Here is a 25,962-nt window from a genome sequence, read left to right on the forward strand (position 1 = left end):
TCTCTCTCTCTCTCTCTCTCTCTCTGTGTGTGTGTGTGTGTGTGTGTGTGTGTAAGCCCATGATTCTAAGTGATAGGGGACCTGACTTATGTAACTCAGAAGTGGATTTTTATATGTCAGGTGGAGAAAAAAGCATTGTCATCTGGTCTTAAGGAACATCAAGCCAGGAGTTGGTGGCACACGCCTTTAGTCCCAGCACTCAGGAGGCAGAAGCAGGTGGATCTCTGAGTTCGAGGACAGCCAGGTCTACAGAGTGAATTTCCAGGACAGTCAGGAGTGTTTCACAGAGAAACCCTGTCTCAAAAAAAAAAAAAAAAAAAAAAAAAAAAAAAAAAACCAAAAAACAAAAAAAAAAACAGAAAACAAAAAGAAAGAAAGAAAAGAAACATCAGTGTTGGGGGCTGGAGAGATGGCTCAGAGGTTAAGAACACTGGCTGCTCTTCCGAGAACCTGAGTTCAATTCCCAGCAACCACATGGTGGCTCACAACCATCTGCATTGATGAGATCTGGTGCCCTCTTCTGGTCTGCATGCCTACATGCAGCCAGAACACTATACATAATGAATAAATACATCTTGTTTCTAAAAAAAAATATTTAAAAAAAAGAAACATCAAAGCCAGGCGTTGGTGGCGCACACCTTTAATGCCAGCATTTGGGAGGCAGAGGCAGGCAGATCTCTGTGAGTTCGAGGCCAGCCTGGTCTACATAGTGAGTTCCAGGACAACCTCCAAAGCTACACAGAGAAACCCTGTCTCAAAAAAACCAAAAAGAAAAAAAAAGAAACATCAGTGTTAGACAGCAGTACGTATATATCCCATTTATGCTAGCATCTCTCCCTCTCTGATTGCCATCTCCATCCACAGGTCCTCAAATTCCTGGTCTCTCCTTTAAGTTTGTTTCTCTTTTACCCTTTCTTCAGCTGTGTTCTCTCTGCTCAGCCACCAAAGCCTGACTCCTGCCTTCCCACACATAGTCACCTGGCAGATCCCGACTTGTTCTCTTTGGAATCTATCAGAATCCAGCTCCCTTCCACTGCTGTCCCCTCGGTCTAGGCCACCTGTACCACTGAAAACTTGTCATTGCTATAAACACATCTGCCCTCTCCCTGATACACTTGCCATCCAGCAGACAGCCCCTCTCTTTCCCTTGAAACTGGGCCCTTCAACACATTGAATGCAGCCAAAGGGATGCAGCTTCGGTTAGAAAAGTGGGTACTGCCCACCCGTTTTCCTTTTCCTTCTATTTTCTCCGATTTAGAGATGCTTTAGGGAGCATGCAATACAATCTGATTTGCTGGACATGGTAGTGCCCACCTGTAATCCTAGGAGTATGAAGCAGGAGGGTCTCAACTTTGAGGACAGACACCCTTATAGTGAGTGAGACCCTGTGTTGAAAAAAAAAAAACAAACAGTTGTTATCCTGGGGATGGAACACAAGGATGCACTCACTGAGCTCTGTTTGAGATTGGTTAACCTCATTATATGCAGCTGTTTTACTTTTCCCTTGTTTCTCTCTCTCTCTCTCTCTCTCTCTCTCTCTCTCTCTCTCTCTCTCTCTCTCTCTTTCTCTCCAGGGTTTCTCTGTGTAGCTTTGGAGCCTGTCCTGGCACTCGCTCTGGAGACCAGGCTGGCCTGGAACTCACAGAGCTCCACCTGCCTCTGCCTCCCAAGTGCTGGCATTAAAGGTGTGTGCCATCACCACCTGGCCTATCTTCTTTTTTTAATAATTTATTTTTTATTTTATCTTGCATTGGTGTTTTGCCTGCATGTATGTCTGTTTGAGGGTTGTCAGATCTTGGAGTTACAGACAGTTGTGAGCTGCTCTGTGGATGCTGGGAATTGAACCCAGGTCCTCTGGAAGAGCAAGCAGTCAGTGCTCTCAACTGCCGAGTTATCTTTCCAGCCTGTTTTACTTTTCTATTGCTGCAACAAGACACCACAGCCAAGGCAACTAATAAAAGACAGAGTTTATTTGGGTATTAGAGTTTCAGAGGGTTAGAGGCCATGGCCATCATGTCTTGGAGCAAGGCAACAGGCAGGCAGGCATGGCATTGGAGCAGTAGCTGAGAACACACAGAAGACAGAGACAGAGAGACGCAGGGAATGGAAGTCTTTTGAAAGCTCAAAGCCTACCCCCAGTCACACCCCCTCCAACAAGGCCACACATAATCCTTCCCAAACAGTTCCACCAATTAGGGATCAAGTATTCAAACATAGGAGCCTCTGCAGGCCATTCTCATTCAAACCACCACAGTGGTTTTCTCAAAAGAAAAATATTCTGAGTTAGGAGATGCATGCTAGCTGGGCATAGTTGAACTCACCTTTAATCCCAGAAGAGGCAGGTGATCTCTGTGAATTTAAAAATAACTTGAAGCCCGGCATTGTTGGCCCACGCCTTCGAGTCTCTTGCCGGAGGCTCTGGCATGCTTCCCTCGAGGGGCGGGCCAGCAGGCACACGGAGGCCCTTCTCATTAGCTCTGACCTCGGCCTGGGCGATAGGCCACCCCAAGTGCTGGGATTACAGGTGTGTGCCACCACACCGGGCCTCATTTGTTTTGAAATGCATCCAAAGATAATTTGGAGGCATGAGTAAGGCAGTAAGCAGATGTGAGAGAGAGTGAATAGAGTAAAATGTTAACGGGTAAGATTAGCTCGTGGATATGTGGGTGTCAACTTGCCATATCTTAGAAACGTCATAAATAAAATGATGGTGACCATATGATCAGGGTTGTTTTGATATATGTATTTACGAAGAGGAACGGGATGGACGTCTAACAGGCAGCTCTCTATGACAGAAACAAGGTAAATATATGTTTTCAGCTTTTTCGAACAAACCACACATTTGATTGAATCGAAAAGGAAGTAGCTGTTGAGACACAAGGAACAATAAGAGATACTTATAATGACACCCCGACCGAGTTGAGAGGGAGGACTAGAAGGCTGTCTGAAGAAGTCTGAGCTTCCATGTGGGGAAAGGCTGCATTTTTTTTCTTGTTTTGATTATCGGTGTGTCCCCTAATTAAATGATCACAGTCTTGGAACACATGGACCGGGGGCGTGCTCCCGAGAGAGAAAAGGGTCCCCCGTGTCTCCCCCCCCGCCCCGGGGTCCCTGTTCTGTTGAGGTCTTCATCAGCGCAAGCATCCTTCCGGAAAGGGTGTGGCTGCAATGCTTCCTGGGCCCTGCAGCTCTATCGTCGGTCTGTGTCTGGCTTTCTGAGAGGCATCAGTGTTGCAGCCTGGGAAGCTTTTCCCAGGGGGGGAAAAAGAAGGAGTCAGAAAGCAGAGGCCGGCCCGTAATTAGCGAATATGGGGCGACAAGGGGGGATGTGCAGGGCACGGATGCGGTGGGGGCGCCAGATGGAAACGGCTCGTGGGTGGGGTCAGGATCAAGGCGGGGGTGGGGGACCCCAGGCCTCCAAAAGGCCGGGGACCGCGGGCTAGGGAAAGGGGAAGCGGCCGGCCGCAGCGGCGGCGGCGGAGCATAAAGAGGACGGACCGATGGACCGGGTTCGTATCCCCGGAGGGCGCTGCCAAGCAGCGGTGGGCGTGGCGCTGTCAAACTTCGTGGGGTGGGGGCGGGCCGGGGCGGGGCTCGGAGGGGGTGGAGCCTCAGCCCAAGCCAATAATGAGCCACGCTGTAGGCGGGGCCTGAGGCCTCAGGCGGAGCCAATGAGGAGCGCCTCGCCGTGCCGCTGGCCCGCCCTCGCGGGCGCCGCGCGCGCGCGCCAGAGCGTCCCCCCCCTCCCTCCCTCCCTCCCTCCCCCCAGCAGCCGTTAGGGGCGGGGCCTGCGGCCGCCGCGCGCGCGCTCCCGCCTCCCTTTGTGTCACCATGGCGGCGGCGGCGGCGGCGGCGGCCAGGGCGAGGGCGAGGGCGAGCATCGCGAACGAGGAGGGCTCGAAAGCCGCCGGGGTCTGAGGAGGCTGCCGCGACCATGGTGGTGAGGGGCCCCCGGGGCCGTCCGTCTGTCTGTCCGCGTGCCCCGTGTCTGTCCGCGCGGCCCCGCCTGCGCGCGCCCCGCCCCGGCCCGCCCCGCCCGCCCCCCGCCCTCCCCTTTCGGGTCCCCCTAGGCCCCACCCGGGTGGGGGGTGGGGGTGGGGTGGGGGTGGGGGCTCGACCCGCGCCCCCTCAGCGCGCATCCATCCCTGCACCCCCCACCCCCCCACTCCGCGTCCCAAAGGGGTGACAGTGACGGAGGACCCGGACTTGAGGAAAGAGGGGCTGGTTCAGGGCATGACCCGCGCCCCGTGATCCCCCCACACCCACCCCGCCCCGCCCCGCCCCGCCGCGGCGCCTGCCAGGCTTCCTGCAAACCAGCCCCATCCCATCCCAGCGCCCTCCTCAGCATCCTCATCCCCAGCCAGCCACCCTCCCGCTCCCAACAGCCCCACCCCACCCCAGCCCACCCCCTGCCCGACCCTTGTCTTCTCCCGCTGCGTTTGCACCCCACTCTAGCCCGCTCTCGGCCCTCCATCCATCCCAACCTTTATCTCCTCCTCTCCCGCCCCGCTCTGCCCTGCCTGGAGGCCCCCATGGAGCCTCCGGGTTTGTCCATCTCCTTGTCTTGCACCTCCCCTCCTCCACGTCTCCCTTTCCCACCGTGAGCTCCCGCTCGCTCATCCCTTCCTTCCCTCACCCCGCAGACATTCACTGAGACCTCCTCTGTGCAGGCCCCATGCTCCAGGCACAGAAACAATCAGATCACATCCTGCCTTGGGGAGCTTCATGGGCTGGCAGGGGACAGACTCTGAGGGTGAGACCCAGGGATGAATGAACTCGGGGTTGCAGGGACATGGAGGAGGGAAAAGCCCAGACTAGCAAAATCCCCGAGTCCCCCCCATCTGGCCGCTGGTTTAATTTATTTTACCAGATGTTGCCCGGTCGATGCTCCGTGCAACCGGATTGACACTGCCTATCAGGGACCCAGAGAGTAATAGACAGGTCCCCAACTCTGCCCCACTCTGTTGGGCACGCTGGGGGTCCCAGCATGGGGCCCTGCTTCCGGGGAGGTCCGAGTCCAGTGGGAGAGATGAGTTCCTTGCCAGAAGCATCTGAGAATGAGATGGATAAACTCGGGTATAGCCGTGCAGGCTGGGATGCGGGGAGCCCATGAGATGGAGACAAATGTGTGCAGCAGACTAAATAGACAGAGAGGGCTTTCTGGAGGTACACACACACGAGGCGAGACCTGAGGAGAGAACCGGGTGACGGGATGAGGGTGGACTAGGTTCCAGTCTGAGGAACAGCCTTTTGCCAAGGCAAAGGAGCAGGTGGCACTTGGGTTCTGAAAACTTGAGCGCTCTGAGAATGGGGGCAGCAGGGGAGAGGCAGCACTGGGGAGGCAAACAACCCAGCTCAAGGAAGCTTGACTGCCAGACCTGAGAGAGTTCCAACTTCATCTAGCATGCGTGAGAGTCACTGAAGCAGAATCTATGAGAAAACAGTCACATTCGTACGTTGTGCAAACCATCCTGGCAGGAGGGGCGTGGACTGTGAAGGTCCAGACAGTTGCAAGTGACTGTACCCTGTAGTTGCTATAGACGGCTCTTGAACACGCGCCGATAGGACCAGCATGCTCTCCCTCCTGTTGCCTGCTCACCCTTGGTCCCTGCACCTCCAGTCCTTCATCCCAGACCACACACGAAGCAGCAGGCTGGTCTACAGCCCAGCACTCATCCCCTATTGACCGACCCTTTTACCCCATGCTGCCGGACAGTGTGTAGAGCCTCCAGGCTCAAGGCCCAAGCTGGCAGATAACAATGCTCCCGTTGTCCCTGCTCCCATCTCTGGGGGCCTCTGATTCTTCTCTCTGCTCTATAGGCCCGCAGCACTGACAGTCTGGATGGCCCAGGGGAGGGCTCAGTGCAGCCTGTACCCCCCACAGGGGGGCCTGGTGCAAAGGGGAAGCCTGGGAAGAGGTGAGAGGGGGCTAGGGGGCTTATCTTAGGAGGGAGGGGAGCTCCAGGACAGAACTGTGGGTAACACTTTGCTTGTCTCCCAGGCTCTCGGCTCCTCGAGGTCCCTTTCCCCGGCTGGCTGACTGTGCCCATTTTCACTATGAGAATGTTGACTTTGGCCACATCCAGGTAAGGGAACTTCTGCCCTGATAGGAAGGTGAGCATGTAGCAGCCACTGCCCTGGAGCTCATCCTTGAGCCCCAGCCACCCGCATGTTTGAGCAGACACCAGCGGGAATCCGAGGCGTGAACCGCCTGGGAGAGTGGCTCTCCCATTCATCATTTACTCCTCTGTGTACTCTTCCACAGCAGTTTCTGTTTGGCATCTGCTCCGTCAGGGCTCTGTTCCCAGACAGGGATATCGCCAGGTCTTGTCCTTTCGGAGGTCCAAGAGGGGGAACCGGATCTACCCCTAGATAGTCCCAGCCAAGAAAGGTTAGGTCTGGGACAAGACAGAAGCCCTCCCTTTGGTTTGTGCTTCCCCCCTGCAGCTCCTGCTGTCTCCAGAGCGTGAAGGCCCCAGCCTCTCTGGAGAAAATGAGCTGGTGTTTGGGGTACAGGTGACCTGTCAGGTAAGGCTGCCCCTGCCTCTCATCTAGCCTGAGGGACTAGCCACTGTAGTCCTCAGCGCTGGGTAATATAGTCTACTCTCTATCCTGACCGCCCCACAGGGCCGCTCCTGGCCAGTTCTCCGGAGTTATGATGATTTCCGTTCCCTGGATGCCCATCTCCACCGGTGCATATTTGACCGGAGATTTTCCTGCCTCCCAGAGCTCCCTCCACCCCCAGAGGGCGCCAGGGCTGCCCAGGTAACCTATTTGTCTCAGTCCCAGCCTGAGCCAGCAAGGGTTTCCTCATCAGCCATGTGTATAGCCAGCAAGGCAAGGGAAGTAGATAGTACAGATCTCTTCTTGAGTTGGGCATGCTTGTGTGAGCCTGAAATCTCAGTGCTTGGAAGGCTGCAGTCGTATGATCCGAGTTCTAACCAATCAGAATGGAGGAGCCTTAGAAATAGAACAGGATATTAGAGTGTCCCTTTGGTTTGGCAATCATGGGCCAGGTCCAAGGGTTCGTAGGCCAGCACGGCCACATGAGTTTCACTCCAGAGCTTAGCTCAGTGTGATATGACAGTACTTCAGAACTTAGCAGCTGAGGCATGCAGGGTCATCCAGGTCGGAGTTTAGCCTGGCTTAGAGCTGAGCTTGGGCCCTGTGGGGTGGCAGTGGGCTCTGTCTTCATCCATTCACAAAGCCCTCCTTGGCAATTTGCTCCCAGATGCTGGTACCATTGCTGCTGCAGTACCTGGAGACTCTGTCAGGACTGGTGGACAGTAACCTCAACTGTGGGCCTGTGCTCACTTGGATGGAGGTGGGCCTGGCATGGAGAACCTGGAGCTAGGATCTAGTGAGAGGTGTCTGAGGCACAAGAAGCAGCCTGGGAGTGTGTGGGCAAGGGGAAGAAGGAAGCCAGAGGGGAGGAGGCATTTGTATTATTTTAGTGTCTGTGTGGGTGCATGCCTGCGAGAGAAAGGTAGGGGTGTGTGTGTGTGTGTGTGTGTGTGTGTGTGTGTGTGTGTGTGTGGATTTAAAGGTGTACCAGTTAGGAATGTGTTGCTTGTGAGTCACAGTCCATCTGGCTGACAGTGACTTAAGCCTAATGAATTATGAAGGATAAAAGCGAAGGAAGGTATCTATGGGAATTTGGGAACAGGAGAGTCTTGGTACAAGTCAGGGTGGGGAAGAAGAGGCAACTTGTTTTGTGCTGTTGATGTTATTTTGTTTGCTTTAACATTTTTTATAATTTATTTTTTTATTTCATTGCATTGGTATTTTGCATGCATGTGTATCTCTGTGAGGGTTTCACATCTTGGAGTTACAGACAGTTGTGAGCTGCCATGTGGGTGCTGGGAATTGAACCCAGGTCCTCAGGAAGAATAGCCAGTGCTCTTAACTGCTGAGCTATCTCTCCAGCCCTGGCTTCAACATTTTTTATTTTATATGGATGTTTGGCCTCTATGCCCCTCACCACATGCATGCCTGCAAAGTTGGATGAAAGCATCAGGTCCCCCAAACTAAATTTCAGATGGTTGTGAGCTGCCATGTGGGTGTTGGGAACTGAACTTGGGTCCTCTAGCAAGTGCTCTTAACTGCTGAGCCATCTCTCCAGCAATTTTTTAAAGAGTCAATAGGAATCTAGGTGTATCCCAGCACTCGGGAGGCAGAAGCAGGCCAATCTCTATGAATTCGAGGCCAGCCTGGTCTACAGAGCAAGTTCCAGGACAGCCAGAGCTGTTACAAAGAGAAAACCCTGTCTTGGGGGGGGGGAGGGGGAGAAGACTCTTGGTGTTTGGACAATAGTTCTGAGTGACAGACACTCTTAGGGACAGGTGTTGGCCTCACTGGACACCCTTCTGAATTCTCCTTCATACTTTGCCTCTGCCTCAGCTGGACAACCATGGCAGGCGCCTGCTCCTCAGTGAAGAAGCCTCCCTCAATATCCCGGCTGTGGCTGCCGCCCACGTGGTTAAGCGGTACACTGCCCAGGCACCCGATGAGCTGTCCTTTGAGGTGAGGCTGGGCGGGAATGGACACTCCTTGTGATCCCTGTTTCTCCTGCCTTTCCTGAACCCCTCCCTCTACCCATTACCAGGTGGGAGACATTGTCTCAGTGATTGACATGCCACCTACAGAGGATCGGAGCTGGTGGCGGGGCAAACGGGGCTTCCAGGTGAGCGGAGCGAGGTGGACATGTGCGGTAGGGCACCATGCGCACCAGGGTGGCCCAGCTACTGACTGTGGTCCTTCCTCAGGTTGGTTTCTTTCCCAGTGAGTGTGTGGAGCTCTTCACAGAGAGGCCTGGCCCCGGCCTAAAGGCAGGTAAGTACCATGGAGAGCGGGCGGGCAGCTCCCCTCACCCTCTGCCTGCCACCCATCCTTTCTACCGTTATCCACCCCACAGATGCTGACAGTCCCCTGTGTGGCATCCCAGCTCCTCAGGGGATCTCTTCTTTGACCTCAGGTAATGCACACAAGGAATTAGGTCTCTGCCCCTGGCTCCACCAAGTTAATTACGCCCCTGACTGAGTGGTCTGCCTTTGCCCCCACAGCTGTGCCTCGGCCACGTGGGAAGCTGGCAGGGCTCCTCCGCACCTTCATGCGCTCACGGCCCTCCCGCCAGCGGCTGCGCCAACGGGGAATCCTGCGGCAGAGGGTCTTTGGTTGTGATCTTGGAGAGCACCTCAGCAACTCAGGCCAGGACGGTGAGGCCTGGGATCTCCCACCCACCCTGCCTCAGGCGCAGCTCCGGCTCTGACCCTGCTCCTTTCTCCCAGTGCCCCAAGTGTTGCGATGCTGCTCCGAGTTTATTGAGGCCCATGGTGTGGTGGATGGAATCTACCGGCTCTCGGGTGTGTCCTCCAACATACAGAGGCTGCGGTGAGTCCCCAGAGCCTGCATTCCTTAGCACCTTCTGTCCCAACCCCGTGCTACACGCCAGGGTCAAGTTTGTGGGGGTTAGGAAGGCACAGTGCAGCGGAGCTGAGACTAACCCCGGGCAGCACACTCATGCTTTCTTGCCCTCGAGCACGCTGGGGATGACTGTGTGCATGCTAAGAAAGCATCCATCGCTGACCCATGCACTCAGCCCCTCACTGGTGTTTCTAGGCAGGTGCTCCCTCAGTGAGCCACACCCCAGCTCCGTGTGCTGATTTAGGATTTGGACTTTATTTAAGGAAACCAAGAGGAGGTTCTGAGTCTGGGAGGCACACAGGTGGGGAGGGATGGGGCAAGGACAGGGGCCAACAGAGACTACAGGTGACAGTTGAGGGGGCAGTGAGTTGAGCAGAATCACAGAGGGGAAGGGCTTTCCCTGTGAACACATGACACTCAACTAGTTAAAGCGGCCCATGGTAGGAGCATAGTTAGTTAGACTCTGGAGTCAGCCTTAGGTAGCTGCAGGCAGAGGCATCTTGCACCTGGGTCCCCCTTGTTTTTGCCACTCACTGGGCGATTTAGTAAGGTTCTCCTTCTGGATCCCTGCACAGGGCCTAGGGAAGAGTGTTGTGACCTTCTTTTGGACTTGTGGGTAGGGGTGCCGGGCACGGCCCGATGAGCCAGGTTAACACACCTTCCTCTCCTTGACCTGGGGATTCGCAGGCATGAGTTTGATAGTGAGAGGATCCCTGAGCTGTCTGGCCCCGCCTTCCTGCAAGACATCCACAGTGTGTCCTCCCTCTGCAAGCTCTACTTCCGGGAACTGCCCAACCCCTTGCTCACTTACCAGCTCTACGGAAAGTTCAGTGTGAGTAGCGGGACATCAGGCGAGGGCGGAGGGGGCCCAGCTGCATGTGGTCCAGCACCGTCATGCCTGTCCATCACCGTCATGCCTGTTCATCACCGTCATGCCTGTCCATCACCGTCATGCCTGTCCATCACCGTCATGCCTGTCCATCGCCTCAGGAGGCTATGTCCGTGCCTGGGGAGGAAGAACGCCTGGTGCGAGTGCACGACGTCATCCAGCAGCTGCCTCCACCACACTACAGGTAAATGGGCAGGGCCAAGGAGGACCCCAGGGGGGATGCTGCCTGCAGGGAACACTATAGGTAAATGGGCAGGGCCAAGAAGGACCACAGGGGGGATGCTGCCTGCGGGGAACTGAGGTGAGCAGGTGTCTGCTGCTGCTTCTGTCCCCAGGACCCTAGAGTACCTGCTGAGGCACCTGGCCCGCATGGCAAGACACAGTGCTAACACCAGCATGCATGCCCGAAACCTGGCCATTGTCTGGGCACCCAACCTGCTACGGTAAGTTACCCTCAGTGGGGTAAGAATCCATGCAGAAAATAGCCCCTGAGTAAAGACTCACATGGTACCCATGTGAGCATCTGGGGAGGATCCGACCAGGCAGAGGCAACAGAGTCCAAGCCTGAGGCAGATGGGCCTGATGATTTGGAGGGATCCCAGGGCGATCAGTTGGGCTGCAGTTGAGTAAACGAACAAGGGCAGGGAACAGAGGACGAAGTGGCCGATGATAGGAGAGCAGACTTAACAAGCCACAGGGAAGACTTCATGGTGGGTTGAGGGTTAGCCAAGGCAGGTCTCTAAGCTGGGAAAGCCCGACTGACTCAGGGCGCACAGGTTCCCTGAGGACAGAGCAGGGAGGGGCTGCTATGATCTCCGCAGGGAAAGAACGGAGACTGGGCTAGTTTGTCAGTCAGTCAACTTCCTGTAACTATAACAAAATATCCATAGCACTTAGCTTATAGAGAGGAAGCGTTTGTTCTGGAACACAGTTTCAGAGGGGCTTGTGGCAGGTCACACGGTGGGAGTGTATGGCAGAATAAATCTGCATAGTGCATGGCCAGGAACACAGGAGAGCCAGGGCCCCATGACTGTCTTTGAGAGCACAGCCTCCAGTGACATAAAGACCTCTCCCTCCCTCCCCAGCTTGGGGACCAGGTCTTTACTGCGTGGACGTTTGGAGATACCTTCCCAAACTATACCAAGCAGGATGTCAGAATCTGAGCAGATTTTTTGGAGGTTGGGGTGCAGTGGGTGGTTTGCTGACAGACTGGATGTGGGCACTCAGGACTGGCTGAGGGGGAAGAAGTAGGCTTGGAGGAGTCCAAAGCCCAATTCTAGCTTCCCTTCAAGACCCTCAGAGGTACTGGCTGCAAGGACAGTGATCTCTGCTATTGGCACCACACACTTCCACTCAGGCTCAAGGTTTGTGGCTTTACTTGCTCGGCCTCCAGGTCTATGGAGCTGGAGTCAGTGGGGCTGGGCGGGGCAGCAGCCTTCCGAGAGGTCCGGGTGCAGTCGGTGGTGGTGGAGTTCCTGCTCACCCACGTGGAGGTCCTGTTCAGTGACACCTTCACCTCTGCCGGCCTGGATCCTGCAGGTACGTCCAGCCCCTCCTCTGACGTCCTGGCTACTGCCGCTCAGTGTCAGGGCTGCAGTGGGAGGGCAGGTGGGCTCCTGGCCCTACCCCTACCCCACTGACTAGACCTCCCCCCCAGTTCCTTGAGGACCCCACCCCGGCCCATCCCTCCCCGCGCCCCCCCTCCTTCTCATTTCAGCTCCTACGCCCAGGATCCCCACTTCTCGGCCAGGACGCCGTTCTTCCTTCACCCTTTATAGCTCCTGGGGGCGCTTGGGGCCTTGGGGCCACCTGGGAGGAGGTGGGAGGTCCCCAGACTTGACCCCACCCTGGCCCCGCCCAGACTCCCTGCCCTGCCCCGGACCCCAGCCCAGTCAGGATTCTGCTCGTCGGAGGGCCCTCTGGCCCGAGGTAACTGACCAGAGCCACCGCCCTTGCTGGCTGCTGGGAGCTGCCTTCTCTTCAGCTCGTTCCGCCTCCCCCTTCCTCCTTATGCCTGCTGCCCCCCCATTCCCGCCTGATCCACACCGGCCCCTGCCTTGCCAGCCCGGGTGGGCACGCTGCGGGGCCGGGGCTTGGGCTGTGACGCTTGGCTTTGCCTGTAGTCTCAAGTGGCCCAAAGCTTATAGTTGTCCCCTTTCCGACCTCTCCAGGTCGCTGCCTCCTTCCCAGACCTAAGTCCCTTGCGGGAAGCAGTCCTTCCACTCGCCTGCTGACACTGGAGGAAGCCCAGGCGCGAACCCAGGGCCGTCTTGGAACGCCTACTGAGGCCACAACTCCTAAGACCCCGGCCTCACCTGTGGAAAGGTCTGAGTGGGATGCTGGGAGGGGAGGGGTAGCTGGGAGGCCCTGGTTTCTCAGACTGCCTATTCTCTCACCCAAACTCCAGAAGGAAAAGAGAGAGAGGGGAGAAACAACGGAAGCCAGGGGGTAGCAGTTGGAAGACCTTCTTTGCTTTGGGGCGGGGCCCCAGCATACCCCGGAAGAAACCACTGCCCTGGCTGGGTGGCAGCCGGGCCCCACCACAGCCTTCAGGTCAGAGGCTGAAGCTGAGGCCTTGCTGAGGGTGGTGGGTGTGGCTCTAGTCCTGGAGAGGCTGGTGACTTCTCTTCTCCCTACAGGCAGCAGACCTGACACTGTCACACTGAGATCTGCCAAAAGTGAGGAGTCTCTGTCATCGCAGGCCAGCGGGGCTGGTGAGCACAGGATGGACCCTACGTGTGCCCGAGTTGAGCTAGGAGGACCTGAGGGCCTGGTTTGGGGAGGTTTTGTTACCATTTTGAGGTTGGGTCTTGCTATGTTGCTCTGACTGGCCTGGAACTTACTGAGGTTACATGTGCGAGTCACCAGATCCAGCAAGGGATTTATTAGAGACACTAGTCACTGATTCATAAACACCCAAAAACTTCCTGGATAAGGTGAAAAGAGCCTCTATACCTTACCTGGGAGTGCCTCCCTGCGGCTGCCCTGACCAGAGGCACTTTTTACAGCGATCATCACTCGGAGGCTCACCCACATGGGGTATGCGTGAACCTTGTTGCTTAGTTCCAGTTGCTTTGGAGCATTTGTGGACAGCTATTTGTGCAGTGTGGTTTTCAGAACACACAGCCAGCCTAGCATCTCTACCGTCTGTGTTGGTCAGTCTCTCTGTCTCTCTCTCTTGCCTGTGTGTGTGTGTGTGTGGGGGGGCTAACCATTCCTCCACCCAATGGCTTTGGTGGTTCTTGTCAGCGATCCCTGTCACACTCACGGTGGGAGAGATGGCTCTGCCAGCCGACCAAGAGTGAAGCTGCGGCTGTGTAGGGTCAGCACACAGCTAGACTGGATCAGAACAGCCAGGTTTTCCAAAATGGGTGTTCCATCTAGACCGCCTGTAGAGCGTGTGAGAAGCCGCCGTTCTCGTGCTTCATAGGTTACGCAGTCACCAGACTCCATCCCTGCGCTGGGTCTGGACCAGTTCATAACCTTGTCCTACCACTCATGCTGTCTCTGAGTAAGGCTGGGTGATCTCCAGGGAGCTCTGTTTCTTTCTGCCAGGTTGTAGCCTGTCTTCACAGATGTATCTGTCTGTAAGGTAGTGACACCCCCTCTAACTGTGTTTCCTCCCAACAGGCCTCCAGAGGCTGCACCGGCTGCGTCGGCCCCACTCCAGCAGTGATGCTTTCCCCGTGGGCCCAGCACCTGCTGGCTCCTGTGAGAGCCTGTCCTCCTCCTCCTCCTCCTCCTCCTCCTCCTCCTCATCTTCATCCTCCTCCTCAGAGTCCTCAGCAGCTGGCCTGGGGCCGCTCTCTGGGTCTCCCTCACACCGCACATCAGCCTGGCTAGACGATGGCGATGAGCTGGATTTCAGTCCACCACGCTGTCTGGAAGGACTTCGGGGACTCGACTTTGATCCCCTCACCTTTCGCTGCAGCAGCCCTACCCCAGGGGACCCCGCACCTCCTGCCAGCCCAGCACCGCCCGCCTCTGCCTCTGCCTTCCCACCGCGGGCAACCCCACAGGCCCCGCCACCCCATGGAGCCACCGACCCGCCTTCGCCCACCGCCCTGGACATCTCACAGCCACTGGCTGTGTCAGTGCCACCTGCTGTCCTGGAACTGCTCGGGGCTGGAGGGACACCTGCCTCAGTCACCCCAACGCGGGCTCTGAGCCCTAGCCCAGGCCTGCGCCCCCATCCCATCCCACTGCTGCTTCCAGGAGCAGAGGCCCAGCTAAGTGACGCCTGCCAGCAGGAGTTCGGCAGCAAGCTGGCAGCGGCTGCTGGCCCCGGTCCCCGGGGAGCTCCAGGCCAGCACAGTGAGTCCTGTCGGCAGACCTCACTCACACCCCGTCCCCAAGCTGACCTCACTCACACCCCGTCCCCAAGCTGACCTCACTCACACCCCGTCCCCAAGCTGACCTCACTCACACCCCGTCCCCCAAGCTGACCTCACTCACACCCCGTCCCCAAGCTGACCTCACTCACACCCCGTCCCCAAGCTGACCTCACTCACACCCCGTCCCCAAGCTGACCTAGGACCCAGCTGACCCCTTACTATTCCTTTTCTGTATTGCAGGTCCAGGCACGGATTCACCGCTATTGCCCCCACCCTTGTCTCTGCTGCGCCCTGGTGGGGCTCCACCCCCACCCCCCAAGAACCCAGCGCGTCTCATGGCTCTGGCCTTGGCCGAGAGGGCCCAGCAGGTGGCGGAGCAGCAGAGCCAACAAGAGCAGGGGGGCACCCCACCTGCCCCCCACTCCCCTTTCCGACGCTCGCTATCCCTAGAGGTGGGTGGGGAGCCTGTGGGAACGTCAGGGAGTGGGCCGCCCCCTCCTGGATCCTTAGCCCACCCAGGTGCCTGGGCTCCAGGTCCTCCATCTTACCTCCCGAGGCAACAGAGTGACGGGAGCCTGGTGAGAAGCCAACGGCCCTTGGGGACCTCAAGGAGGGGTCCCAGAGGCCCTTCCCAGACCAGTGCCCAGCTCAGGGCAAGTGGGGCTTACAGGGATGCTCCAGAGATGGCAGCCCAGTCCCCGTGTTCTGTCCCTTCACAGGGTTCTAACCCCAGTTTCTTCTCAACCCCCCGGGAGTGTCTGCCACCTTTCCTTGGGGTCTCCAAACAAGGCTTGTACTCCCTGGGTCCCCCATCCTTCCCACCCAGCCCCCCAGCCCCGGTCTGGAGGAACTCTCTGGGTGCTCCCTCAGCACTTGACAGGGGAGACAGTCTCTACTATGAGATCGGGGCAGGGGAGGGCACCTCCTACTCAGGCCCCAGCCGGCCGTGGAGTCCATTTCGCTCCATGCCTCCTGACAGGCTCAATGCCTCCTATGGCATGCTTGGCCAGTCACCACCACTCCACAGGTCCCCTGACTTCCTGCTCAGCTACCCACCACCCTCCTCCTGCTTTCCCTCTGACCACCTCAGCCACTCAGTTTCCAGGCACACTGCCCGGCGCCCTCCCCGGCCTGAGCCCCTCTATGTCAACCTAGCCCTGGGGCCCAGGGGCCCGTCACCTGCCTCTTCCTCCTCCTCGTCTCCCCCTGCCCACCCCCGAAGCCGCTCAGATCCTGGGCCCCCTGTTCCCCGCCTCCCCCAGAAGCAGCGGGCTCCTTGGGGTCCCCGTGCCCCCCATCAGGTGCCTGGACCTTGGGGCTCCCCTGAGCCTCTCCTGCTCTACAGGGCAGCTCCACCGGCCTATGGGAGGGGAAGTGAGCTCCGAGGATCCTTGTACAGAAATGGAGGACATAGAGGGGAGGGGGCTGGTCCCCCTCCTCCTTATCCCACACCCAGCTGGTCCCTACATTCAGAAGGACAGACCAGAAGCTACTGCTGAGTTAGGGCCAGCAAAGGACCCTCCCTGCCCCCCCCATTGGATCTTGGCCCAAGTCAGTCCTTTGTTTTGTATTTTCTTGAGGTTGCCACCCCACTCCAGGTTTCTAACTTTGTAACTTGCGCTGATGCGGGTCCCTAACCCAAAATCATTGTGTCCCTACCCTGAGCTGCAGGCTGTGACTGTCCCCCACCTCCCTCCTGGGGGCCCTTGCACAAATTGGGGGGGCAAGGCTGATCCTGTCCCCCTCCTCCCTCCAGGAGCCTCCAGCCCGTCCTGCTCTGTGTACAGGGGGTGGGGAGACAGTCCTGCCCACCCCTCCCCATGCCCCCCCCACTAAACCACCTGACAACATTAATGAATAAAAATGGCAGAAATTTGGCTACTGGAGCCAATGAATGAAGAGGGATACACTGGGGACTTTACCACTTTCTTTGCTTTGAGGCCAACACTGAGGGGTGGGGGCTGGTCCTGGAACTCCCAGGGTAGTGTCTGCAGGGAAAGCTGTGGGCACCCTAGGAGTCTGGGCTATGCGTGGGACTCAGCCGGGGCGTGTCTTCCAGGTGGCACTTAAACTGCAGCTCTGCCATGATCTCCTCCAGCAGATCCATCCTGGGCAGCAGTAGGGCAGACAGACCCGGGCTTAGCTCAGGGCTGAGGGAGGGGCCCTGGGCCGCCCGCCACAGCCCGAGTATCTCACTCCTGTAGACTGAAGAAGAGACTCTCGTCTTCCGTCAGCTCACTCTCCTCACTACCAGGTCTCTGCAGGAGGAAAGGCTGAACTGCCACCAGCTGCCACCGAGGCTCAGAGCCCGGGGCTATGGGTGCTCTACTCATGGCCTTCCCTGGCAGCAGCTCTCGGGGGATTGAAACCTCTTTGTTGGTCAGCATGCAGGGGTGGACTCCCAGGGCTGGGGGACACAACAGCAGCCCCACGTGTGCCACAGCTGCCCCTGCAGAGCTTGGGTCCTGACAGAACTTCCTCTTCTCACACAGCTCCTCAGAGGTCTGGATCCCCAGCACGGGAGGCTGGCTGGCTCCTGAAGGCTGGGTGCAGGGCAGGGCCTTGGGGAAGCAGGGCTGCTCAGGGAATCAGGTCAGAGGAGAGGGAGCCGGGAGACTTCCGGAGGCAGGGGTTGCAGGTTAGCAGTGGGCTAGGGGTATGCGTACTATTGAGATGGGCTCTGGGCAACAGAGCCGGCTGGGGCTGGGGCTGGGGCTGGGGCTGGGTCCGGGTCCCACGCCGGAGCTGGGGTCTAGGTGAAGACTCGAGCTGGGACTGAGGCTGCTGCCTAGAGTCAAGCTACTGCCCGAGTCCCAGGCTGCATTCTGCTGGACACTGCTGTGGCCCGTGTCATCAGGAGTCTCCAGGGCCTGCCGAAAACAATGGCGAGGAACTGGCATGGTTGCCTGGGTGCCCACACCTCCCTTGGTTACTAATCATTTCCCCTGCATCCTACCTGGGAAGGGGCTGGGTGAGGGAGCACAAGCCTTGCTCTGGCCTTGTCGCTGGGAGCCACTTCACGGTGCAGATGCTCTGGGGGGTACAGAGCAGATGACTGGAATCTGACACACACCTCCCCAGTGTCCAAAACACTCACCCCATCATCATCTGTACCTCCTAACCTGGCTGGGAACCCAGGGTGGCAGGAGACAGTGTTGTCCACTCTGTTGGGGAGCCATCCTTGGCTGTTGAGTCCTGTGAGGAGGTGAGATGTGGTGACATGGGACCTCCTTGGGGTTCTAAGTACCCATGCCACTCTGACCTTTCTGTACCTCGGCCATGGCCTTTCGTAATAGGTACCGAGTGCTCTGCAAGGTGCCCCAGCGGTCAGCAGGCTCTATGCCCAGCCCAGCTTGAACCAAGGCCTGATAGGGGGCTGGCAGCAAGGGGTCCAGGGTCGGACTCTCACCGGCCTCCAGCTTAGCCTTCACCTCAGGTCCCTCTCCTCCAGCCCATGGCAGCTGTCCTGTTAAGAGGCACCATGAGGAGACCCACACTAATGCGATGTCTCCGGGTTGGGGGTGTAAGTGCAGGGTGGGTCACTGACCAGTGAAGACTTCCTGGGCCAGGATGCAGAAGCTGTAGAGGTCTGAGGTAGTGGCTGGCATGTCACCACGGATCAGCTCAAGTGGTAGCCATGGGTACAGCTCAGGGGGTGGGGGAAGCCCTGGGCTTGAGTCTCCCTGGGGGTATTCCTGTTGCAGCCTGGCGGGGGGTGGGGGGCAAAGGTCTAGTGAGCCAGTGGCTGCTGGGAGGCACATAGGGCAGACATGGGGGCAGGCTCTCACCTGGGCTGCAGCCTGGGCTGGTTCAGTAGACGCCCGTGTTCTAGGTGGCTCACCTTAGCCAGGCCTGGCCGCACTAGCTGCACAGCATGGGAACTGAGGCCACCGTGGGTCCAGCAGCGGGACTGCAGGAACAACAGGGCCTCCACCACCTGTAGCAGCAGAGAGCCTGGCGGCAGGCCCGGCAGGGCTTGGGGACCCTCCTCCTCTGGCCTTGCTGAATGCAGCAGGATGTAAAGAGAGCCCAGCCACACTGGCTCAAAGAGCAGGCTCAGTCTGGACAGGTCCTCCGAGGGGCTCAGTGCCATTAGCAGCAGCAGGCCAGGGTGGTGCAGGGTGCTGAGAGGGAGCAGAGAGGTCCCCCCTTCACAATCGGCCCCGACTGCTCAAGGTGAGGGCTGCTCCTGACCACAGACCGCCTACCATGGGCCAGGGGAAGACTCTCACCAGCTACCATGCCGGAGACACTGAGAGCCTCCATCACAGCCTAGCAAGCAGTGGCAGAGCCAGCTCTAACCCATACCATCCTATGGCCCCTCCCATCCCTTCCTCCTCTCTGGGTACTACTCTACGGGGGTGGTGGGGGGGGTGGCATTACAGCTGGAGGGCTCTGTGCTGGAATGCTAGCACTGAGCCAAAGCTTAACTACAACTATGGCTAGTACCACATCCTCTTGGTTACGGACTGCTGGAGTCAGGGGTCAGCTGGAACTGGTAACCTGCAATGCTGAAGGTCAGCCAATAGCACATCAGGGTCGGTTTCCGGGGTCTTCAGCTGCCGTACAGTAACGGGGTGGCCCTTCCACAGGAGGCTAGAGAACGGACAGCAGGTGAGTGGCAGGGTGGGGTTTCCTTGGGAGGGAAGCAGGATCAGGAGCTCACTGAGGGCATGGGAGGGGCTCTCACATGGCCATGAGGGTATGAGAACTGCTCTCGTAGGTTCGGCCAGGCTCACCCTGGGTTGGCACTAGCTCCTTGGGGTCTACCAGTGGGATGCCCATTATCAGTGCCGGTGGCTGCAAGCTGTTCAGCTGAGGGAAGACAGCAGGGCTTTGAGCACCAAGAGGATGCAAGGGTCCCTGCTCTCCCGCTCTCACCTCCTTACCTGGCCGAACCCCAAGGCTGGGGTTTGGGGGGATCTCCTGATCTGCCCTTGCCTCAGTGCCCTGGGATAAAGGGCAGGCTGAGGGTAAGTATGGGATCCCTGGGTGTGCTGGTCCTGGAGGCTCAAGGGTGTGAACTTTTTACCTGTCTGCCTGTGCCAGCCTTAGTGGGTTCAGGGAGCCACACAGGCTGTGTCCAGAGCTGGCTCGAAACTGACTGAGGGACACAGTGGGCGCCAGCTCCCCGCTCTGCACCAGCGCTGACATGTGTGTTCGGCACCACCACAACAGCTCCAGCACCTGGGTGCGGCACAGGGTTAGGCTGAGGGCACCGGCGGGCCTGGGTGACCCCGCCGCCATACGGCTACTCACCTCCCAGCTCTGCCTGGCGTCACCCTGCTCGGCCCAGTCTCGTGGCGTGCGACCGTGCTGGTCACGCAGGCGCAGGTCACCTCCTGCCTGCAGCAGGTGCCACAGCACCGACCCTCGGCCTGAGAAGGCTCCTGCATGCATAGGTGTGCTGCCATCAAGGCAGCGGCTAGGACAGAACCAGAGGCCAGGGCGGGATGGATGAAGAAAGGCAGGGCAGGGGTGGGGTGGGGTGGGGGACAGGCACAAAAGGAAGCTGGGTGGGGGCCGAGCGCTTGGGAGGAGTCCTGGGAAGAGCCTTATGCGAGAAGTCCAGGGGGTCAGTGTGGGAGGCACGTGAGCTCTGGAAGGCACCAGGTGCTGGACGGGGATTTGAGCCCCAAGAGGGCAGCGGTCCTGGGACCTGTCTACTCACTGGTTGGGGTTGGCGCCAGAGGCCAGTAGGAGGCGCACAGAAGAAGTGTGGCCCAGCAGTGCCGACAGGAAGAGCCCCGTCTGCCCAGCCGAGTTCTCACCATCTACCTGGACAACTGAGGGACAAGCCAAGTCGAAGCCTGCGCTCACTCCAGATTCCTGGAAGTCTCCGGCCACCACGCAACACGCATCTCATGTATTTCAGGCTAGCCTGGCACTCAGTATGCACCCATGGGTTACCATGAACTTCCTCTCCTGTCTCTGAGCTGGGATCCAACCCAGGGCTCGGAGCACGGTGAACAAGCACTCTATCGACTGACCGAGTTACATCCCTAGCACCTCAGCAGAGGCTCCGGGCCATCCCAGCCTCCTCTGTTTTTCTTTGGCTCGGTACCTGTTCTGCCCCTTTCTTCATCCATCCCACCCTGGCCTCTGGTTGTGTCCTAGCCCTGGCCTTGATGGCCAGCACACCTATGCCTGTAAGGATTCAGGCATTATGCTGGCCTGGCCCTGTCACCTGGCAGAATGCACTCTGGTCAGCCCAGGGTTCCATGGGAACTAAGTCTGCACGCAGGTGCAAAGGACCCCTTTAAAAGACAGAGCCTGCCCACTTACTCTCTTTCCCTCGCTCTATCCCTCTGTTCCCCTGGGGCAGACACGACTTTTCCGGTCTCCCTCTTCTCTCCTGTCTTCTCTCTCTCTCTCTTTCTGTCTCTCTACCTCTTTCCTCCCCCCCCCTTCTAATAAAGCTTCTCACTTAAGTTCTGTCTGCCTGGTGTGTTTGTCCCCTCGCCTCGGTCACCCTCGCCTGCCATGGAATCCGCCAAGGTTCCCCCACACATATAGTCATGGCAATACCTTGATCCCTGATTTCATTTCTGTGTCCTGGAACTAGCGCCTCAATGCAGGCCACTAGAAGTAACTCCACAGAGCCAGAACAAGGGGAGACATCTGTCTGCCATGAAAATACTCATCTTCCCCACACCAGAGGTGTCAAATCAGGCCAAATGTGGCCGTTCCAGAAGCTCTGAACACCACATTTTCTGCCTCATAGCCTATCCATCATCTTCTGCAATGACACCTTAATGACACCTTAATTGGTTTTCCACTCTCAACCTGTGCCCCAAAGGCATCTTCCTAAAACACAAATCGGTGCCAGGAATGGATCATCCCAAACAAGTAATTCCAAAACAAAAGTACAAAAAGAGGGCAAGCCTTGTTTTATGAGGCCAGCCTGACTTTAATTCCAAAACTGGACGACACTTTCCAGAACCAGAAAGTAAAACCCTAAATGGATTCCATTTATGATCGCACAGGCAAAGACCTAAGTAACCCCAACTTATCCCCAGAAAGCATGTGTGTGTCCATGTAAGAAAATCCATCAGTGTAAGAGACCTTCATGGACTAAAGGACAAAATGTATATGTTCTGGACAGAAGGTGCAGCTCAGTGGTAGAGCCCCTGCCTAGAATCCCCCAGTAAGGGGCTGGGGGCGTGGCTCAGTGGTAGAGCCCCTGCCTAGAATCCCCCAGTAAGGGGCTGGGGGCGTGGCTCAGTGGTAGAGCCCCTGCCTAGAATCCCCCAGTGAGGGGCTGGGGGCGAATCCCCCCAGTGCTCAGTGGTAGAGCCCCTGCCTAGAATCCCCCAGTGAGGGGCTGGGGGCGTGGCTCAGTGGTAGAGCCCCTGCCTAGAATCCCCCAGTGAGGGGTTGGGGGTGTGGCTCAGTGGTAGAGCCCCTGCCTAGAATCCCCCAGTGAGGGGTTGGGGGTGTGGCTCAGTGGTAGAGTCCTTGCCTGGCGTGAATAAGACACTGGACTCTATCCCTAGCACTAGTGGAAAGAAAAAAAAAATCACATTTTAGCTTTGTAGATATAGAAAAAGTGAAATTATAGTTAGATGGTGGTACATGCCTTTAATACCAGCAGTTGGAGGCAGAAGCAAGCAGATCTCTGTGAGTTCAGGGAAACCCCTTCCACAGAGTGAGTTACAGGACAGGCAGGGCTACACAGAGAAACCTTGTCTTGAAAAACCAAAAAAAAAAAAAAAAAAGAAAAAAAAGTGAAATTTAGTACCTGTGTATAATTACAGAGAAAAACTCAGAAAACTTAGATGGAAATTAATAATTTTTTTGTTTTTTAAAACAGGGTTTCTCTGTGACTTTGGAGCCTGTCCTGGAACTCACTCTGTAGACCAGGCTGGCTAGAACTCCCAGAGATCCACACCTGCCTCTGCCTCTGGAGTGCAGGGATTACTAATTATTATTATAATTATAAACCCCAACAGCAAGCATGATACTTAGTACAAAACCAGATTTAATTCTTTAAATATAAAAAATAAAGTGTGCCAAATGGCAACAACACTGGTTTGGGAGTTTAGTCCAATACTTTAAGGAAAAAAAAATATCTTTTTTTTTGAGACAGGCTCCTCCTTTATCCTTTTTATTGTCACCCTCAGCCTCCTGAGGACTAGTAGGACACGTGCACCGTGATGGAGATTCTCTCTCAACTAACAAAAACCCTGGGACTCAGCAAACAATCACAGTTATCATGTTTAGAAAGTGGTCAGATACACAATTAACTTACAAAAGCCAGTGAAAACTGGGAAACTGTTGAATGCTTAGTGGGTTATGAATTCCCTGCTTCTAATACAGTGGCTTCCCGTCAACCGCACCACAAAGCCCCCATCTTTGTAGTGATTCGTAAGGGAAACCTTCGTGTCTGTCTTTAAGTGAAAAGTCTAGGGAAGCAAAGGCTTAATCAGAGCTGAGAAATTGTTCTGAGGCTGTTTAAACCTTGAAGAGTGGTCTCTCTGGGGAGTCTGCACTTGGGGCCACGGGAGAGCTTGCCGCAGTGTGGACCTCGGTCCTAAGCCACTCGGGGCAGACCTGGAGTTCTTAAGCCATTGGTCAAGAGACTGAGATGTGTGTGGGTTGTCTGTGCTCATGGGCAGATGACTTGAGTAGCTGGAACCTTTCCCAGCCCCTATCTACCTTGTAATTGTTTGGATAAAGAAACTGGAGTAAACTAGCTGGCTGTCAGTCCTTTCTGAGAAGGCTGTAACCCCTCTGTTCCTTCAGAAAAGGACATGGTGAGCATAGCATCATGGTGAGCTTCTCTCTTTCCTGTGGCACCTATGACCCAGCATGAAACAATACATCTTCTCAGGCTCTCTGTTGTCTGGAACAGCCTCGTCTCCCTGAGTCTGGCTGTCCACACACATGCCCAGTTCACTTTGACTTCAGGGCCTTTTCCCAGGCCATCCAACCTTCCCAGGGTCCTTTCCCCCGGCTTTCTTCAGAATAGCTTACGCCCTCAGTGAAACCCTTTCCCATCGTGTTTCATTCCCAACGATCCAGAGGCCAGATTCACGCTATATCCCATCTCTGACCACAGATTTTGGCACCCATCAGGTAACATCGACAACTCAGGACCCTGGCAGCCAGGTATGAACTTATCATCAGTTGAGGTTGTCTCTCCATGGTGCTGGCACCTCACCTCTGCGCAGGAGCCTGGCCAGGCCCCAGCATGGGCCTCCAGCCAGAGCTAGGCGATGTAGACGGCCCACCTGGGCATCTGGGTCCCTCACGGAGCCCAGCTCCACCGGGAAGCGTGAGGCCTGGGGATGCATCTGCAGCTTGCTCCCTGTCAGCTAGAAAGAGTCCTGAGGGCAGAGCAGAGGCGAAGGACAATACAGTGTAGCTGAGAAGGTGATTTGGGAGGGTGTGATGGGAAGGAGGTGTCTGGGAGGCCGGGCTAGGGAGCTGCACACCGCAGAGACCCGTGGGAAGGGATAGTGGGAGTTTTAGGGCAGCGGTGGGCACTCCGGGGAAACTCAAAGGCTGCGGGCAGAATCTGAGCCTGGGACAGGCTCTGCACTGGGAACGAGCTAGGAGGGCCTGGAGGGAGCCGGTGGGGCCTGTGGGCTGGGGAGGCCTTAAGTTTTCAGAGTAGAAACGGGGCTGCGGGTGGGGGATGGAGATAAAGTGGGTGGGGCGAAAGCTGAGGGTCCCGCAAGCTCCAAATAGCTCTAGGCCTGGACTCTGGTCCAGATGGCTTGGTACCTACCGTTGGGCGCGATTGTGGTTGTCACGTGACCGCGCTACAGCGAAGGCAGTCTGCGCGGGAATCCTGCTGCTTCCTGCCATCTGCACTTGCGCAGTAGCCTACCCTAGGAAGCAGCCTCACCATCCCATAGCGGGAAGGGACAGAGATGTCCGGCTCAACAGGTTTCAGCTGGTTCTTCTTCCCCCTTGCCTGCTCCAGCGTCTCTTAATTTTATAATTTTAATTATATGCGTATGAGTATTTGGCCTTTATATGAGTATTTTAATTATACGCGTATGAGTATTTGGCCTATATATGTGTGTAAGTGCCTAGTACCCAGGGAATAGAATCCCCTAAAACTGGGGTTACAGGGCCATGTGGGTGCTATGAGCAAATCCGGGACCTCACGAAAAGCAGTCAGTGCTCTTAACTGCTCAGCCGTCTCTCCAGCTCCCAGCCACGCCCTCTTGGACCCTCTTAATCTCAGTTCCTCATCCCTGTGCTCACTCACCCCGCCAGACTGTTTCCAGACTCTTCCCCGATCCCCATACCCGAGAGTCCTCCGGGGATGCCTCAGGACCACTCCCACACTGTGCTTTCTCCTGGGCCCTGCTACCTCCCTCCCATCCCTGACCCATGACCCATTCTCTAAGCCCCCCTCCTTTCCATCCCAGCCCCCACTCTTTCCTAGCTTCTCTAGTCTCCGAAACAGGTAGGGACCACAGAAAGAAGACAGAAGACAAATTCTGGGTCCTTAACCTGTTGCTGGTTTAAACAAGATGTGCTCCCTTCCTCCTCGCTCCTTGCTGCCCTCGACAGCACTCAGAAAGCAAGGGTACTTACAAAGTATGAGCCCCTACGACCAACTTTCCGCCAACTCTACTGAGGATAACACTCTTGACCTGGGGTTATGGTAACAATTGCCTTGGTTACTTTGCAGAAACTTGAGCCAGGTTTACCGGCCTATTTCTGTATTCCCAGCACTCGGGAATCTGAGGCAGTAGTATTGCCAAGAGTTCAAGACCAGCTTAGAATATACAGTATAACCCTGTCTCAACAAACAAACAAACAAACAAAAACAAGCCCCGAAATATATTGAAGGCCGCTCTTGCACACAGCAAACATGGACTCTTACCTGGACGCTGTAAATAACTGATAGATGACTGGGGACCGGGTAAAAGCCTTGGCATCTCTGTCCTTATGTGACCCCTTCCTGTCTCAAACCTTCAAAGAGATTACCGACTCAACTCTGAATGTTGATACATTGTTCCTTCAACAACAGGGTATTCAAGACTATAATACAGGATGAACGTGGCCAGTGGAGTGGGTATCTGTTTCTTTTAGCCGGCCCCATTTTCCTGAAAGCTCTAAAAGTCCTCTAGCCCTGTCATGAACCCAGGACATCTATACAAGTTGACCCCAGCAGCTCCTGCACAGAGCCGACCATGTATTAGCTTACTAATGTCCAAGCCAGGTTGCTAGTGTACAAAAATGAGAAACAGTAGGAGAGATGGCATAAAGCAGTAACTAGACACAAAATCCCTATGACCCCCTGTGAGTTTGAGGCCAGCCTGGTCTACAAAGTGAGTTCCAGGACAACCAAGG

General features: G+C 56.4%; 2 protein-coding genes across 5 annotated transcripts; one reads left to right on the top strand and one right to left on the bottom strand.

Annotated features, from left to right (window-relative positions):
- Positions 1-3,225: 3,225 nt before the first annotated feature.
- LOC113837360 (proline-rich protein 2-like) lies at positions 3,226-3,936 on the bottom strand. Its single transcript, XM_027431233.1, has one exon. It carries the CDS (start codon positions 3,934-3,936, stop codon positions 3,226-3,228), a length of 711 nt encoding a protein of 236 aa, XP_027287034.1.
- Arhgap33 (Rho GTPase activating protein 33) lies at positions 3,834-16,523 on the top strand. Of its 4 annotated transcripts, none has more exons than XM_027431259.2 (22): positions 3,834-3,940; positions 4,671-4,753; positions 5,821-5,918; positions 6,002-6,086; positions 6,448-6,528; positions 6,628-6,765; positions 7,232-7,324; positions 8,401-8,523; positions 8,606-8,683; positions 8,766-8,832; positions 8,915-8,974; positions 9,063-9,215; positions 9,288-9,390; positions 10,111-10,255; positions 10,414-10,496; positions 10,648-10,755; positions 11,706-11,851; positions 12,484-12,637; positions 12,720-12,865; positions 12,952-13,026; positions 13,943-14,626; positions 14,887-16,523. In XM_027431259.2, exons 2-22 carry the CDS (start codon positions 4,676-4,678, stop codon positions 16,143-16,145), a joined length of 3,957 nt encoding a protein of 1,318 aa, XP_027287060.1. In that variant the 5' UTR covers positions 3,834-3,940; positions 4,671-4,675; the 3' UTR covers positions 16,146-16,523. The 4 variants fall into 4 exon arrangements, with proteins under 4 accessions (XP_027287060.1, XP_027287063.1, XP_027287062.1 ...); XM_027431261.2 differs by having other exon boundaries at positions 3,856-3,940; positions 4,644-4,753; XM_027431262.2 differs by lacking the exon at positions 4,671-4,753 and having other exon boundaries at positions 3,845-3,940.
- The last annotated feature ends 9,439 nt before the right edge of the window (positions 16,524-25,962 follow it).

This window comes from Cricetulus griseus, chromosome 9, assembly GCF_003668045.3.
Source record: "Cricetulus griseus strain 17A/GY chromosome 9, alternate assembly CriGri-PICRH-1.0, whole genome shotgun sequence".
NCBI lineage: Eukaryota > Metazoa > Chordata > Mammalia > Rodentia > Cricetidae > Cricetulus > Cricetulus griseus.